The following is a 13,870-nucleotide window of genomic DNA, read 5'->3' as shown; positions in this document are numbered from 1 at the left end:
ACAAGAAGGGGGGTGGTGAGCTAGGCGGGATGACTGTGCATATGAATTTCAAAATGAATCATCTCACTAATAAAGAGCGGCATACAAATAAATCAGATAATTGGGGGAACGCATGAATGAAGAGGAAGAGAGAGAGTGTGTGTGTGATTGAATTAATGAAAATATAATCTAAAGAACAAATTAATACTTAGTTGATCACTTTTTAGTTGAAATTGCTATAGCCCTTTGTTGTTACTTTATTCATAGATTCAAGTGTTCGAGTTTGCGCGTTTGCTTAGTTTAGATTTCAGTATAAGTTTATTCTAAAAAATGAATTTAAACCTCGGACTTATCTCCCCGATAATGTAAGACGTATATATGGCTCGCCTTATTCATTCACCGCGACCCCGAAGTAAACAAATTTGTTTCATACAAGCTATCCACGCCCATCTCCTCCCATCGTCGACGTCTTCACCCCTACTAAAAATAATGCATTATTTAATTATAATTTTTTTTAAAAAAACAACCCCCATATGCAACTTTATTACACCACCATATCGACGTCGACGTCTACATTAACATCCCATATCCACTTAGTGTCAAATTCGAAAAAAAAAAAAATATTCTTCTTTCAAAGGTTTCAGGAATAATTTCAATATTGTGGCTTATCTCATTTATGTGTATTGTACTTTCTTTGTTTAATTTGCCCTGAATAGGATTCTTTCCTTCTACCTTCGCCTCATGATCTCTTCTTCATACACCCCCTATTTCCATTCGATATGACAGATTACCTATTGATTTAATCTTCAAGATTCACTTCTTGTAGAAAACAAACCACACTAGTAGATGTGCTATTTACAGCGCTATAAAAATTGAAAACTACGAACTGGCTCAATACTAAAAAGAACCAATCATAATCCAATCCCTTATTCTTCTTGTGTTGCTCCTTGTTCCTCAACTCGTCCTCCTTGTTTCTTTTCTTGATTCTGTATCTCATATGCACAAAATAAAATGAACCAAAAAAAAAAATATAATTATGATATCATTTTTCTTTACTTGTTAGTGAGATGAGGTGGATTTATGGACTTTCGGATAAATATTGGGTATTTACGTAATTGTTCTTGCATACTTCCAGAAACGTTAATTTTCTCTCATATGAATCGAATGAGTCTATTAATAAATACATATGTTCATAACCATAATTACATGATAAAGAAAAAACTTAACAAATTCGTAGATGAAATCTTGCTGAGAAAAAAAAAAAAAAAATAAAAAGATTTACACCCATAAGGTTGTACTAAAATCTAGAGTTGAAATCAACCTCAAAAACGAACGGAGATTATGAATTGAAAATATGCAAATGAATGAATTCTGTAGAGCAATGGCTTACATTTTGTTTCTTTAATGTAGAATGTACACATTTTAGTTCATTTTGTAGTTTGTGGTGACGTAAATATAAGGTTATTTTTTATTTTACATAATTTGTTTGAAATTACATTAAAGTGAAAATGACGTATTATAATTTGCCCAATAAAGAATAATCACAAACCGAATCACGTATGGATACTTACATATACATAGTGCATATTTGTGCAGTGTTCCCTTTGTTTTTCACTCCATATCCCTCTTACTCCTCTTACTCTTTCTCTTAGTCTTATTCTCCCCCACTATATCATCATCACTTGTACATAGTCTATTTCTCCAACCGCCTATACTCCTTATGTTTCCACTACTACTTCTCGGTCGTTTTCCGCCGCCCCTTATTTTTAATAGTTGTTGTCGCTGACCCTTTAGTGTCTTCTTTTTTTTTATTCTAAATAAAAATAATGGGCCCATAAAATGACTAACGTATGTTATACTTTCTTTTATTTTTTATTTTTTATTAATTTATTAATTAACCATGTCATTCAACCTTTTGTGGCTAACACAAGATTAGGGGAAATCAAATAACTTGGTTATGAATTTGATTTATTAAATTTGTGAAAATTATGTATAAAGAGACTCCAACATGGAATTCCTTCCTTCCCTTTTTTTCTTGTACACTTTCACACGCCCAGAAATTTTACTGCTACCAAAAGCACAAGGTGTTAATAGAACTTATCAACAGTTTATTTAATGTAATTCAATTGCAATGAAATGAAATGAAGAAGAAGAAGAAAAATCAAACAATGAATGAAATCAATAAATAGTATTCTTAATTTGGTTTGAGATATTATAATTTACCATGGTTTGAATAAAGTAACGGTGCATTTACCACAACAGCAACAACAACTACTACAACGATATCAGCCATATTCAATTCTTTTTCATATCCGGGGTTTTAATAATACTCAAGAAGTTTAACAGTTTATACTTTTATAATCCAGGGTGTACATGTTTCCTTCGTTTTTTTTTTTTGGCTAGTTCATAGAAGATTATGGTTTTACTTTTAATTGTTGTTCTTATCAACTAAACGTGGCTAATGAATAATATTCACACCAGGTCTTTATCCGTATGTAAATCCACATTTCCATATCCCTTTTTACCTATTGAAGATATCAATTTACCCCCTCTTCCTATTGTTTAAAGTAGCCTGAGACACAAGGAATTTTAAGAATATTGTATGGTAAAAAGCAAACTCAATAATGATGATTATAAGGAGGAGGAAGTGGTGGTGATGGTTATGAATTCTCATTTTACATTTTCTAGTTAAGTTTTTTGACTGTACAAGTGGAAACTAAAATGCACCAATGATAACCTTAATCCTTTTTGTTATCTCACCGCAACACACAACCCAACAACAGAAAATAAGGTACATCTTCTTAAACGTCTAGTTTAGAAGACATACCTTCAGAATAAATGATATCATTTATTCATTTTAGGTTTCTATTAGAGAGGTGATGTAATTTACTGTGCAGCGGTTCAAGCGAATTTTAAATTTTTGTATCAACTTCTTGTTGATTTCTTGTTGAATGACTGTTTTGTAACTTTGATAAAGGATTCAATCCGTTAAAAATTGACCAAGTTCTCTTCTGGATTAATTTATATTCTATTGATATTTTGGAATCACTGCTCTAGTATCTGAGACACTGTTTCTGTGATATTTATTACTTGTTGTAGCAACTATAACCTTATTTGATACCCATAATTGAATTATCCTAACTACATGTATTACTCTCTGTGTGTGTGTCTCTAAAGCTCATGGGACAAATTACCACACCCCCCGAATCTCGGAAATACATAAATAGAATGAACATAGGGCTAATGTTTAATACTTTAAAAACATTAATATTTGGATTTGTGGGTATAATTTGCCAGTGTTTGTGTGATATTTTTTTTGCAATCAATGCTGCATATCTTCAAATACAGAAATAATTTATAATAATTGAAGAAGAAGAACAGGAGAAAGAGAAGTAAAAGGCGAGTGGAGAACTCAATGAGTTTTCCTTGAGCAAATTGTGGAGTGATCCCTGTATGTCATACGTTTGGTTTAAATTTCACAAGTGGAGTGGAGATCTATCTAGCCATGCATAGTTGTAACAACTTTTCATTAATTAATGGAATTATTTCATTTGGATTTTTCACCAAATTTTTCACTAAATTTTTCACTAAATTTTTCACTAAAAGAATTTTCCTTTTTTTTTTGAATTTTGTTTTCTACATCCTACCAACATGACCAATCATTTTCATCGACAATCGACACGTTACACAACAGAAAGTAAGCCGATGTTAGGACGAGGTTTATTCAAAACAACAAGGAAAATCTTTCATTACATTTCCAACTCATACAATTAAATACCTCGCCAATAGTACACGACCCATCCATATTGAGAGCAAATTTTGTATGGGTGATTACGTAAGCACCACACAAAAATCAAACAAACCCTAAAAAAAAAATTGTAACAAATAAAACACGTTTAATTTCAAAGCCCATATCACCTTTATCCTACCATTCGCTATAACCATAACCTTAGCCATAGGCATAGTCATAGATATGAATACAATATCTCCCGTGGTGATAGAACCAAGACATGGTGGTGAACATCATAGTGTTAATGTCAAATATGGGATCATCATTTTTGCAATTTCAGTAATTCATATCTTGTTTTTCTTACTTGTGAAATTCATTGAAATCAATCGATGGAAATCTAATGGTAGATTTAATAAATCATTATGGAAATTGAATAATACACCTACTTGGATGTTAATCACTTTATGGATATTGATTATCTTCTTCATTGGTGGGGCAAATATAACGGAATTTCTGGAAGAATATATTACTATTGCCAAAAGATATGGTAGAATTGCTTATTGTTTATTACCTTTAAATATTTATTTAATTTTACGTCCTACAAATTGTGTTTATTTGAAACCTGGCTATTATTTGGAAAATCTAAGTTTACATAAATGGTTGTCTAGATTAATTTCAATTTGTACTTTAATTCATGCAATTGGTTATTTTTATAAATGGAATAAAGAAGGTAAGATATTGATTAAATCATTTAGATTTTTGAATTTTTTAGGGATTGTTGTGTTTGTCATGTTTGCCGTTTTAATTATTGTTTCAATTAGAATATTAAGAAGAAAATATTATTCCTTGTTTTATATTATACATAATATCACTGCTTGGTCAATGGTTGTATTGATTATTTTCCACGCTAGACCAGGTGTAACCATTTTTGGCATCATATGTTTAATCTTGATGTGTTATCAATTGTTATATTTAAGATTTTATAAATCTTATCCAGTTAATAATTTAAAAATAGTTGATATTCCGATGTCAACATTACAAATTATTAAAATTCCAAAACCTTCAAATTTCCCAACTTGGTTGCCTGGATCACATGTGAGATTAAATTATACCACTTCAAATATTAAATCATGGATTAACTCTTCTCATCCTTTTACAATTGCTAATATTCCTGAAGACGGAGTTAATTATTTATCTTTAGTAATTAAAAAACCTGGAAATTTCATTATAGATCAATATTTAACTTACTTATTAACTGGTCCTTATATTTCAATTGATTATCCGTTTTATAATTCTGCAAATTTAATCAATATAATTTGTGGAGGTTCAGGAATATCGTTTGGCTTACCAATTTTAAATCATTACAAGAGTTTAAATCTGAATATTCCTATAAAATTAATTTGGTGTGTTCGTAATAGAAATGATTGTTTTATTATGAATCAATTAGACATGACCAATGTTGAAGTATTTATAACTTCCGCTGGTGATTCATCTTCAGATGAACAGTCACCATCTTCGTCATCATATCAACCTGTTCCTTTATTTGTTGTTGATGATGAACAGGACGAAAGCCATGCAAAAGTTGAACAAACTCAAGGTGAAGAAGAAGTTGATGGATTATTAAATCAAGATGAAAATGGTATACCATTACAATCAATGAAAAAAGAATCATTCCCAAAAAAAGAAGAAGGGGAAGATGAAGAAAAATCATCAAAAGATGTCTTTAAATATGGTAGACCTAAGTTTGATGAAGTTTTCGCCATTGATGATCCTACATTGAATCCAAATTATAATGATTCTTGGGTGATTGCATGTGGACCAGATCAATTGATTGAAGATGCTAAATATTGGTCACAAGAAAAAGGTTATCGTTTCTTCAGTGAAAAGTATGAGATGTAGAACTCATACCAGTTTGTGTATATACCTATATATACATATATATATATACATATATATATATACATATATATATATCATTCAACAATATAGATGTTTATTCCATTGTCGCCGCCCATCTTGATTATCATCTTTCACAGCCAAAAGTTATTCACTAATTTCGCGTCATGAAAAAATCAAAAAACACAGAAAATCACCAACGCGTTTAAAGCAATCATCTTTTCATGAACCAATAGCAATGTCCGTTCGACCTACAACAACAGCAACTGCTGACACATCAGAACCATCACCATTGATAACAACTCCTAATTCACCATCACAATTTACATATACAAATCTTGAAGATTTAACAAATCCTACAAAATCATATTTACTGCCATTATCAACAATTGGGTTAATTGATTTAAATGCATTTTTTGCCCAAGTTGAACAAATTCGATTAGGTTTAGATTATAACAAACCTATAGTTTGTGCCCAATGGAATTCAATTATAGCAGTTAATTATCCAGCTAGAGAATTTGGTATTGGACGTATGGATTCAATTGAATCAGCTAAAAAGAAATGTCCAAATTTAATAATAGCTCATGCGGCAGTTTATAAAAAAGGTACTGAATATTGGAGTTATGTTGATGGATTACCTCATGCTAAAGATCATAAAGTAAGCTTAGATAGTTATAGAAGAGAAAGTAGGAAAATTCTAAGAATTATTATGGAAAAGTTTGAAATTGTTGAAAAAGCAAGTGTTGATGAATGTTATATTGATTTTGGCAATCATATTTATCATGAATTGATTAAACTATTTCCTGAATTAGACAGAAAAGATAATGAGAATGTACAACTACTACCTGATATTCCGAAAGTATTACCAATTGAATTACAATGGTTTGGAGAAATATATCCATCAGAAATTGAACAATTTAATCCAAATGATTCATCACAGGGACAACAATCACCAAGTATACAAGATTGGGATGATATTTGTTTATTAATAGGATCAAGAATATTATTCGAATTAAGAAAGGAAATATTTAATGAATTAGGATATACTACATCAGCAGGGTTATCAAGAAATAAATTGATTTCAAAATTATCTGGAGGATTTAAAAAACCAGATAATCAAACAATAATTAAAAATTCATCAATTAATAATTTTTTAAATAATTTTGAATTAACTGATATTTCTGGTATGGGAGGTAAATTAGGAGATTCAATAATCAATAAACTTGATATACCACCACAATTTAATTCAATTAAATATATTCGTGATAATTTTACAATATCTCAATTAAATCAAGAACTTGAAGATTTACAAGATCCTAAACTTGGAGAGAGAGTATATTTAATAGTAAGAGGAATTTATCCAATTGAATTAACTCCGAGAATTGAAATCAAATCAATGATGTCTGCTAAAAATTTTAGAAATGGTTCAATTAAAAATTTAAAAGATTCATTTGATTGGATAAAAGTATTTTCAGGTGATTTATATAATAGATTAATTGATTTAGATAATGAAAATTTACAATTATCAATAACAAAATTATCAACAAGATCCAAAGGTTTAATAATAAAACGTCCTAAAACTTTAACTATTTCAATTGTTTTAAATTCTTCAAATAAATCAACAAGACAAATGAAAATTCCAATTTATAAAGATTTACAAAAAATGAAATCTGTTTTTTATCAATATGGCTGTTTATTATTAAAAGAATATTTGGAATTTAATACAAATATAGATAAATTAAATGGTGGTTTATCAACTAAAGAATTGTTTAAAAAAGATCCAAAAGATATTAAAATTATGGATTTACAATTATTATCTTTAACAGGTAGTAATTTTGTTGAAATTGATGAAAATTCATTAATTGAGAATTTTGCAACTAAATCAAATAATAATGATTTGGCAACTAAAGAGTTGATGGAATTAAATGCTGCTGCAGCTGCTGCTCGACAAGAACATCAACAGGAACAACTGCGACAACCTCAAAAGAGAAAAGAGTTATCAGATAATGATCGACAATATATTGCTAAACTATTCAAGGAACTAGAAGACGAAAATGGTACAACTAAAGCATCATCATCATTTTCATCATCACTGCTACCACCAAAACCAAAGAGAAAAGAACTTTCCGATAATGACAGACAGTACATTGCTAAACTATTTAAAGAACTAGAAGATGAAAAGAAAAATTCATCTCCCTCTCCTCCTCCACCTCCTCCCCCATCATCGTCATCATCATCTGGCAAACGTAAACATAATCAAATGGATATTTTTCAAACTTTACTGAAGAAAAAATCCAATGCTTTAAATCTACTAGATGAATTAATAAAAACTAAAAAATGTCCTAAATGTAATATTACCATTGATGATGATCCTATTGAACATAATGATTTTCATATAGCTTTGGATTTATCTAATAAATTAAACAATTAATCTTGCATATTTGAAACTAAATTCATAATTCTTTGACGATCTTGTCGTTGATGTTCTTTTTCTTTCATTACCAATTCTGCAAATTTATTATCACTTGGTAAATGTAACTGTTTAACATCATTTTTCTTACCATTTCTGGTTAACAAACCAAATGAAACTTTATTCTCTTGATTTGCAGATTCCAAAGTTGAACTTCTTTTGTTTTCTGCCAATACTTGTCTTGGTAATGGCATGGATAATCTACCACCTAATGCACCAGTACCTCCACGAACATTGCTTCCTCCAATACTCTTACTCATGGTTGTAGGTGTACTACTATAAGATTCAATCATAATTCTTTCATATTCTTTATCAAGATCATCCATGAATTTCTTATCATTTTCCAAACGAATTTTCTCAGATTCATTGTCGACATCACTTTCTTCATCATCAATCTCTTCAGATGATGAAATCTCCTCTTCCTCATCTTCAGAATCATCATCATCATCATTATCACTATCATCATCGTCGCTGTCCTCTTCTTCGTCATCGCTATCTTCATCATCATCACCTTCACTGTCCTCATCATCGTCATAATCATCTTCCTCCTCGTCTTCATCTTCATCTCCATTTAATACATCATCATGATTTTCCAAATATGACTCAGCTTCTTGCTTACTTTGAATCAGCTCCAGAAGTCTTTGACCAATCTCTTGAATGGTTTCATATCTTTTAACTGTCGGAATACTCTTAAATTTAGTAAATAAATCATTTAACTTAAATTCAAGTTCAACAGGTAATGGTCTTTCTTTGCAAAATATATAATATTGTAAAAAAGTAATAAAGACACCAAGTAATTCTTTATTAACATCATTACGTTTCTTCATTTCAATGGCACGAGTAGCTGCTTTCCTTCTTGATGGTGGATCAGTATCTATGAAAATTGACCTTAAATTACTCAACAAGAAACAACACAATTGAATTCTGAAATAATTATCTGGTAAATCAATATCAACATCCCAATTATTAGGTAAAGGTTGATTATTTGGATGCCCAAAACAAATAATTCGATAAAGTAAATCGTTAACTAATTTGAAATTTATCACTTTGTGATTATACATCTCGGCAATGAATTTAACTTGAGACATTCTAACTCTATTCATTCTATAATCATTCAATTCCAATCCACGAATTATATTCTCAATTATCGTATCAACAGTGTAAACAACAATTTTCTTGAATTTTTCACAATATGATTCTAAAACAGTGGCTAATGCTGGAATATTATCATAGTTGAGAAATTCAGGATGTGCAAAACAATCCAAAAGAGTTGCACAACATTCATCATCTTGTTTCATGGGTATTTTTCTCAATAATCTAATTACCAATGATTTCGAACTTGAATCCAATTCAACTCGAATTAATCTTTGAATAAATTGTGCTCTTGGTGATAATTGTTGCTTTTCTTGCAATGCTTTGACTTTAGTAGCTGGTGGTTCCACAGTAACAAGAAGATTATTTATGGCTAATTTATCATTAATCTTCAAATTTGGTTGCTTCAGTTTTTCTTTCAACAAGTCAATCATTTGTCTCATTAGATCCTTATAGTCAGGATCATACAATAGAAATCTCCCCACATGTTCATAGAAGACAGATAAAATATCAATGTTATTGGTAGATGTAATATTAATCGTCAAGTTACGAATTTTGTGGAAAATAACATGAGTTGGAATCATCTTAAATTTTATCATTTCCACAAAAAACAAAATATTCTTGAAATTAAGTTTATTTTGATAAAGTTGAGATCTGAACCCTTTATCCAAATAAGTAATCAACTCAGCAATTAAATCCGATAAATTCACTTCGTTGATCTTAAGAAATCTTGTATAATATTTTAAACTATTAATACTGAAAGCTTCCATGAAAAATTTCATAATCCTATTCTTAGTGGCTTTGTTGTTTAAATTTAAATTATTGAACTCAACAACCAATTGATCCAAATCATAGGAGTTTATATTGTCTAGTTTGTTTAAAAACTCTTGAATTTTTTCCCCATCTCTTGAACCTGATTGTGATTCTTCCTCAGTTTGAGGATGTGCTTCAATAAGTTCACCCAATGATGGAATCACAGTATAGAAATTTTTTTCTTTAATGTCTTCCCATACACCATTCAACTCATCTTCATTCATTGATTTGGTTTTGACCACTTCTACGACATTTGAATTTTCTTCATTTGCTTCTGGTTCATCATTTTCCTCCAACTGTTTAGGTAAAGGAATACCCACTACTGGGGATAAAAATTCAGCAGCAGATTTGAATTTTTCATATATTTTGGTAGTTGAATCCAATTCAGTTTGAATTTCATCCAATATTCGACCAGTTCTAATCGACGCCTTTTTATTTCTTTCGCTAATTTGATGGACTTTTTTCTTTAATCCAATTAACGTATCATAAGTTGCATTAGTATAAATGGTAAATATTTGACGTAAAACATTTCGAACTTCAAATTGCAATAAATCGTTATCATCCTGATAAATAACATGATGGAATCTTTTCAAATAAGATTGAACAATCACTAAAGAATTTCCCAGTTTAAGTTGATAATTTAACAAATCTTTAATGACAACAATTATAATTGGTTCGGATGCAGATTTACCAAATTTCAATAGTATTTCATCAGGAATAATATCTTTGTTACACATTTTCAAATTGCTGAATACACCAATGAGATAAAATTCCATAATTAATTTCAATACATTACGTTGTTTTGAAATACGACTTGACACTTCTTTTTCATCTTCTTCTTGAGTACCCTTTGGTGGATTAGCTATGGCAACTAATAAATTGATTAATAATACAGGAGAAAATTGAGATGTGAATCTTTGATGTAAAGCAGATATAATTTCCATAGATGCAACAACATCATCATTTTTATTAACTTTAATTAATGCCTCAGTTAATGACGACAAGACTTCATATAGATATTTCTCAATAGATAACGTTTCAATATCTTTAAGTATAGATTTTGATGATTCATGAGTGATTGATTTAACTTTCTTGATAAAAGTAGAATTTTTCTTTAATGATGAATCTAATTTTGATGCTGTTTTAAAAGTATGTTCACCATCCCATGCTTTTATGTTTAATTCAAGTAACTCTTTTCGTCGATTATCTAATTCAGCCGTCATGATATTCTTCAACAACAGTTTCAATCAATTCATTAATCAATCAGCTGATTTATCTGTTTCAAACTTCTAGGTTTCTGATTTGGGTTGCCGATTTGGAGTTTTTCTCGTTCGCCATTTTTTTTTTCTTTTTGGTTGTCAAATTTTTTTTCTTCTCATGTTGTCTGAATCAAAATGTTCATCATTTGATGTGGGTAGATAACCAAGTAAGCCTAATGATTGACAAGAGTAGATAACCATGTGAGTCAAATGAATAATAAGTGTGGTTGTATATATTTACATGAAATAACTATTTACTGATTGTGAGTCTTAAGCCATTGGGATTAAAGATCTATCTTTATAGAAGACTCTACCTTTGCCTAAACCATATTGTTCTCTAATTGAGTTAACACTTCTATCAAATTGTTGTCTCCATACATGGGCACCAATTGGTAATAATTTATTAGATTCAACAAATCCTCTAATATCGAAATTATCTCTTTCAACTGCAAGATCTTTACTCAATTCACCATCTTGTCTAAAGACCCAAAGACAAGCTCTTTGAGTTTTAAGATTCTTTTCTGGAGTTAATGGAATATAATCTTTTAAAATTATATCATCACCTTGATTTAAAAGTTTGGCAACATCAATAATGTTATCAGAATTGTTTAAAGAAACATTAGTTAATGCATAATGTAAAGTAGTGGTGAATGAGTTGTTTGGCAAATCTGGAGTATCTGGATTAACTAACAATACGGTATATAATCCATTTCCAGACTTAAGTTCATCAAACTCTTGAATTTGAATAACTGGTGGTTTTGCAACAGCAAAAGCTGGTAAAACAGTACCTGGAGTAATCCAATTTTTAAATTCTTCTTCAACATTATGACTAAATTTAACTTTGACATCAACTTTTGGATCTAAGGTTGGTAAAGTATCTGGAATAACATGTAATTGTTCTAATCTTTGCATAAGCAACATTAAATCATAATCTTTCCATTTTTCTTTTAATAATTTTCTATAAATAGGTTGGGTAGTATCAATATTTTCAACAGATCCATATTCAACATTATATAAAACTTCAGGATTTTTCATTTCAGTTTCGATTTTCAAAGTTTCAATTTGTTTAATTAATGATTTAACTTTAAGTTTATTCTTTTTATCATTTGGATCTTTAATTTCATTCAATTGTGATTGTAATTTTTCAATTTTAGAATATTTATTAGTAGCTTCCTGTTCTAAGATTTTATAAGCTTCTTGAAATGTTTCATCAATAGCTATTGGTGAATGATATCCACTTTTAACTAATGGTTCTTCAATTGTAGCAGGTCCAGAAGTTGGAATTTTTTCAAATATTCCTTGTTTAATTCTTTCATTTTGAATACTTAAACTGGGTGATCTTTTTGAAAAATCTGACCAAATACCTTTAGTTGAAGTACTTTGACTTCTTTGGATTTGTTTAGATATTGTTCTTCTGAACATTTTAATTGGATATTTGTTGATTATCTTCAAGTTGAATATGATCTCCCATAAAATGAAAAAAAAAAATTTTCGTTTCCATTTTCATTTCGTTTTTTTTTTTCCTCTCACAAATTTTGACCCAACCCACACGACTCGCTCTTCACCTTCATCATTACATCCAATAACATTGAACAATAAACACATGTACTTTGATTATGGCCAGCATAATGTCTATACAAAACTATTCAAATGTATAAAGAAAAACAAAACAAAAAAATAATACATAATTAACCAACCCTAATCCTGACATAACCCAAAAGTAAAAAAATTATAAAAAAAACAGCTATTGCCTTTTATGAACCATTGGTTCAATAGGTAATTTATCCCTATTCATAAACTCGTTATTTGTACCAATATCCATTTGTGGGAATAATCCAGGAACTGTAGGATTTATACTAAAACCATCACCATGCATTTGGAAAATCTCATCTTGATCCCAATGTTCATTTTCATCATCATCATCCTCCTCCTCCTCATCATCATCGTCATCTTCTTCAAATTCGAGTAATTCTAATTCTGGAGACGTGTTACTTTCGTTATTTGTAAATACAGGAGATATTAGACATGGAGAAGTAGATGCAGTACGTGATAATGGTGTATCTTTAACACTATTAGAAATTTTTTTCTTATTCTTGTTTATTCCCCTCATGTACTCATTCAAATCTGTATTCAATGTAAGAACCAGTTGTTGATGATGATGATGTTGTTGTTGTAAAGGTTCAGGACTGTTAATGTCCAATCTTTTATTATTTGTAGAACTAGTAGAAGAAGACGGTATTGGAACTGTTATTAAACCAGGGTCCACTGGTGTTGTAGAAGTTGATGTAGTGGAGTTTGTGGAAGGTCCATCTAATTGAATGATACTATCATCATAATCTTTTGATTGAAATTGATTAAGGAAATAATGAGCAGAATGAAACTTTGTGTTCTCTTTAAAATTATCTTCATACGGCATAATGAATAATATCCAAGAATTATAAGTAAGAATAAAAAGAAGAAGGAATAACTCTAGTTTATATCTCTTGTATCTTTTTTGATTTGATAATTGTGTAGTTTTGGTTAGTTGTTTTTTTTTTTTAGTCATAGAAGGAAAGGAGAAAAATTTCTTTTAAAAATTTTTGTGGTGCACCGTTTTTTAGAGTCGTGCACACATGAACAGTTAATATTGAG

The 13,870-nt window shown here is 29.7% G+C and overlaps 4 protein-coding genes across 4 annotated transcripts; 1 reads left to right on the top strand and 3 right to left on the bottom strand. All coding sequences in view use genetic code 12, as the record gives it.

Annotated features, from left to right (window-relative positions):
* Positions 1–3,952: 3,952 nt before the first annotated feature.
* Positions 3,953–5,608, top strand: CTRG_01201 (putative metalloreductase; the record flags this gene model as incomplete). The annotated part of the gene is made up of 1 exon (XM_002546850.1): positions 3,953–5,608. The coding sequence occupies one exon, from the start codon at positions 3,953–3,955 to the stop codon at positions 5,606–5,608; it is 1,656 nt and encodes a 551-aa protein (XP_002546896.1).
* A 2,424-nt stretch (positions 5,609–8,032) lies between these two features.
* CTRG_01200 (uncharacterized protein) lies at positions 8,033–11,203 on the bottom strand (the record flags this gene model as incomplete). The annotated part of the gene is made up of 1 exon (XM_002546849.1): positions 8,033–11,203. One exon carries the CDS (start codon positions 11,201–11,203, stop codon positions 8,033–8,035), a length of 3,171 nt encoding a protein of 1,056 aa, XP_002546895.1.
* Positions 11,204–11,509: 306 nt separating this feature from the next.
* Positions 11,510–12,661, bottom strand: CTRG_01199 (mitochondrial 54S ribosomal protein mL38; the record flags this gene model as incomplete). The annotated part of the gene is made up of 1 exon (XM_002546848.1): positions 11,510–12,661. One exon carries the CDS (start codon positions 12,659–12,661, stop codon positions 11,510–11,512), a length of 1,152 nt encoding a protein of 383 aa, XP_002546894.1.
* A 322-nt stretch (positions 12,662–12,983) lies between these two features.
* On the bottom strand, positions 12,984–13,784 carry CTRG_01198 (uncharacterized protein; the record flags this gene model as incomplete). The annotated part of the gene is made up of 1 exon (XM_002546847.1): positions 12,984–13,784. One exon carries the CDS (start codon positions 13,782–13,784, stop codon positions 12,984–12,986), a length of 801 nt encoding a protein of 266 aa, XP_002546893.1.
* Positions 13,785–13,870: the final 86 nt, after the last annotated feature.

The sequence above is a fragment of the Candida tropicalis genome, assembly GCF_000006335.3.
Source record: "Candida tropicalis MYA-3404 genomic scaffold supercont3.2, whole genome shotgun sequence".
In the NCBI taxonomy this organism is placed as follows: domain Eukaryota; kingdom Fungi; phylum Ascomycota; class Pichiomycetes; order Serinales; family Debaryomycetaceae; genus Candida; species Candida tropicalis.
The sequence above is the reverse complement of the archived record's forward strand: the minus strand, read 5'-3'. Positions and strand labels throughout refer to the sequence as shown.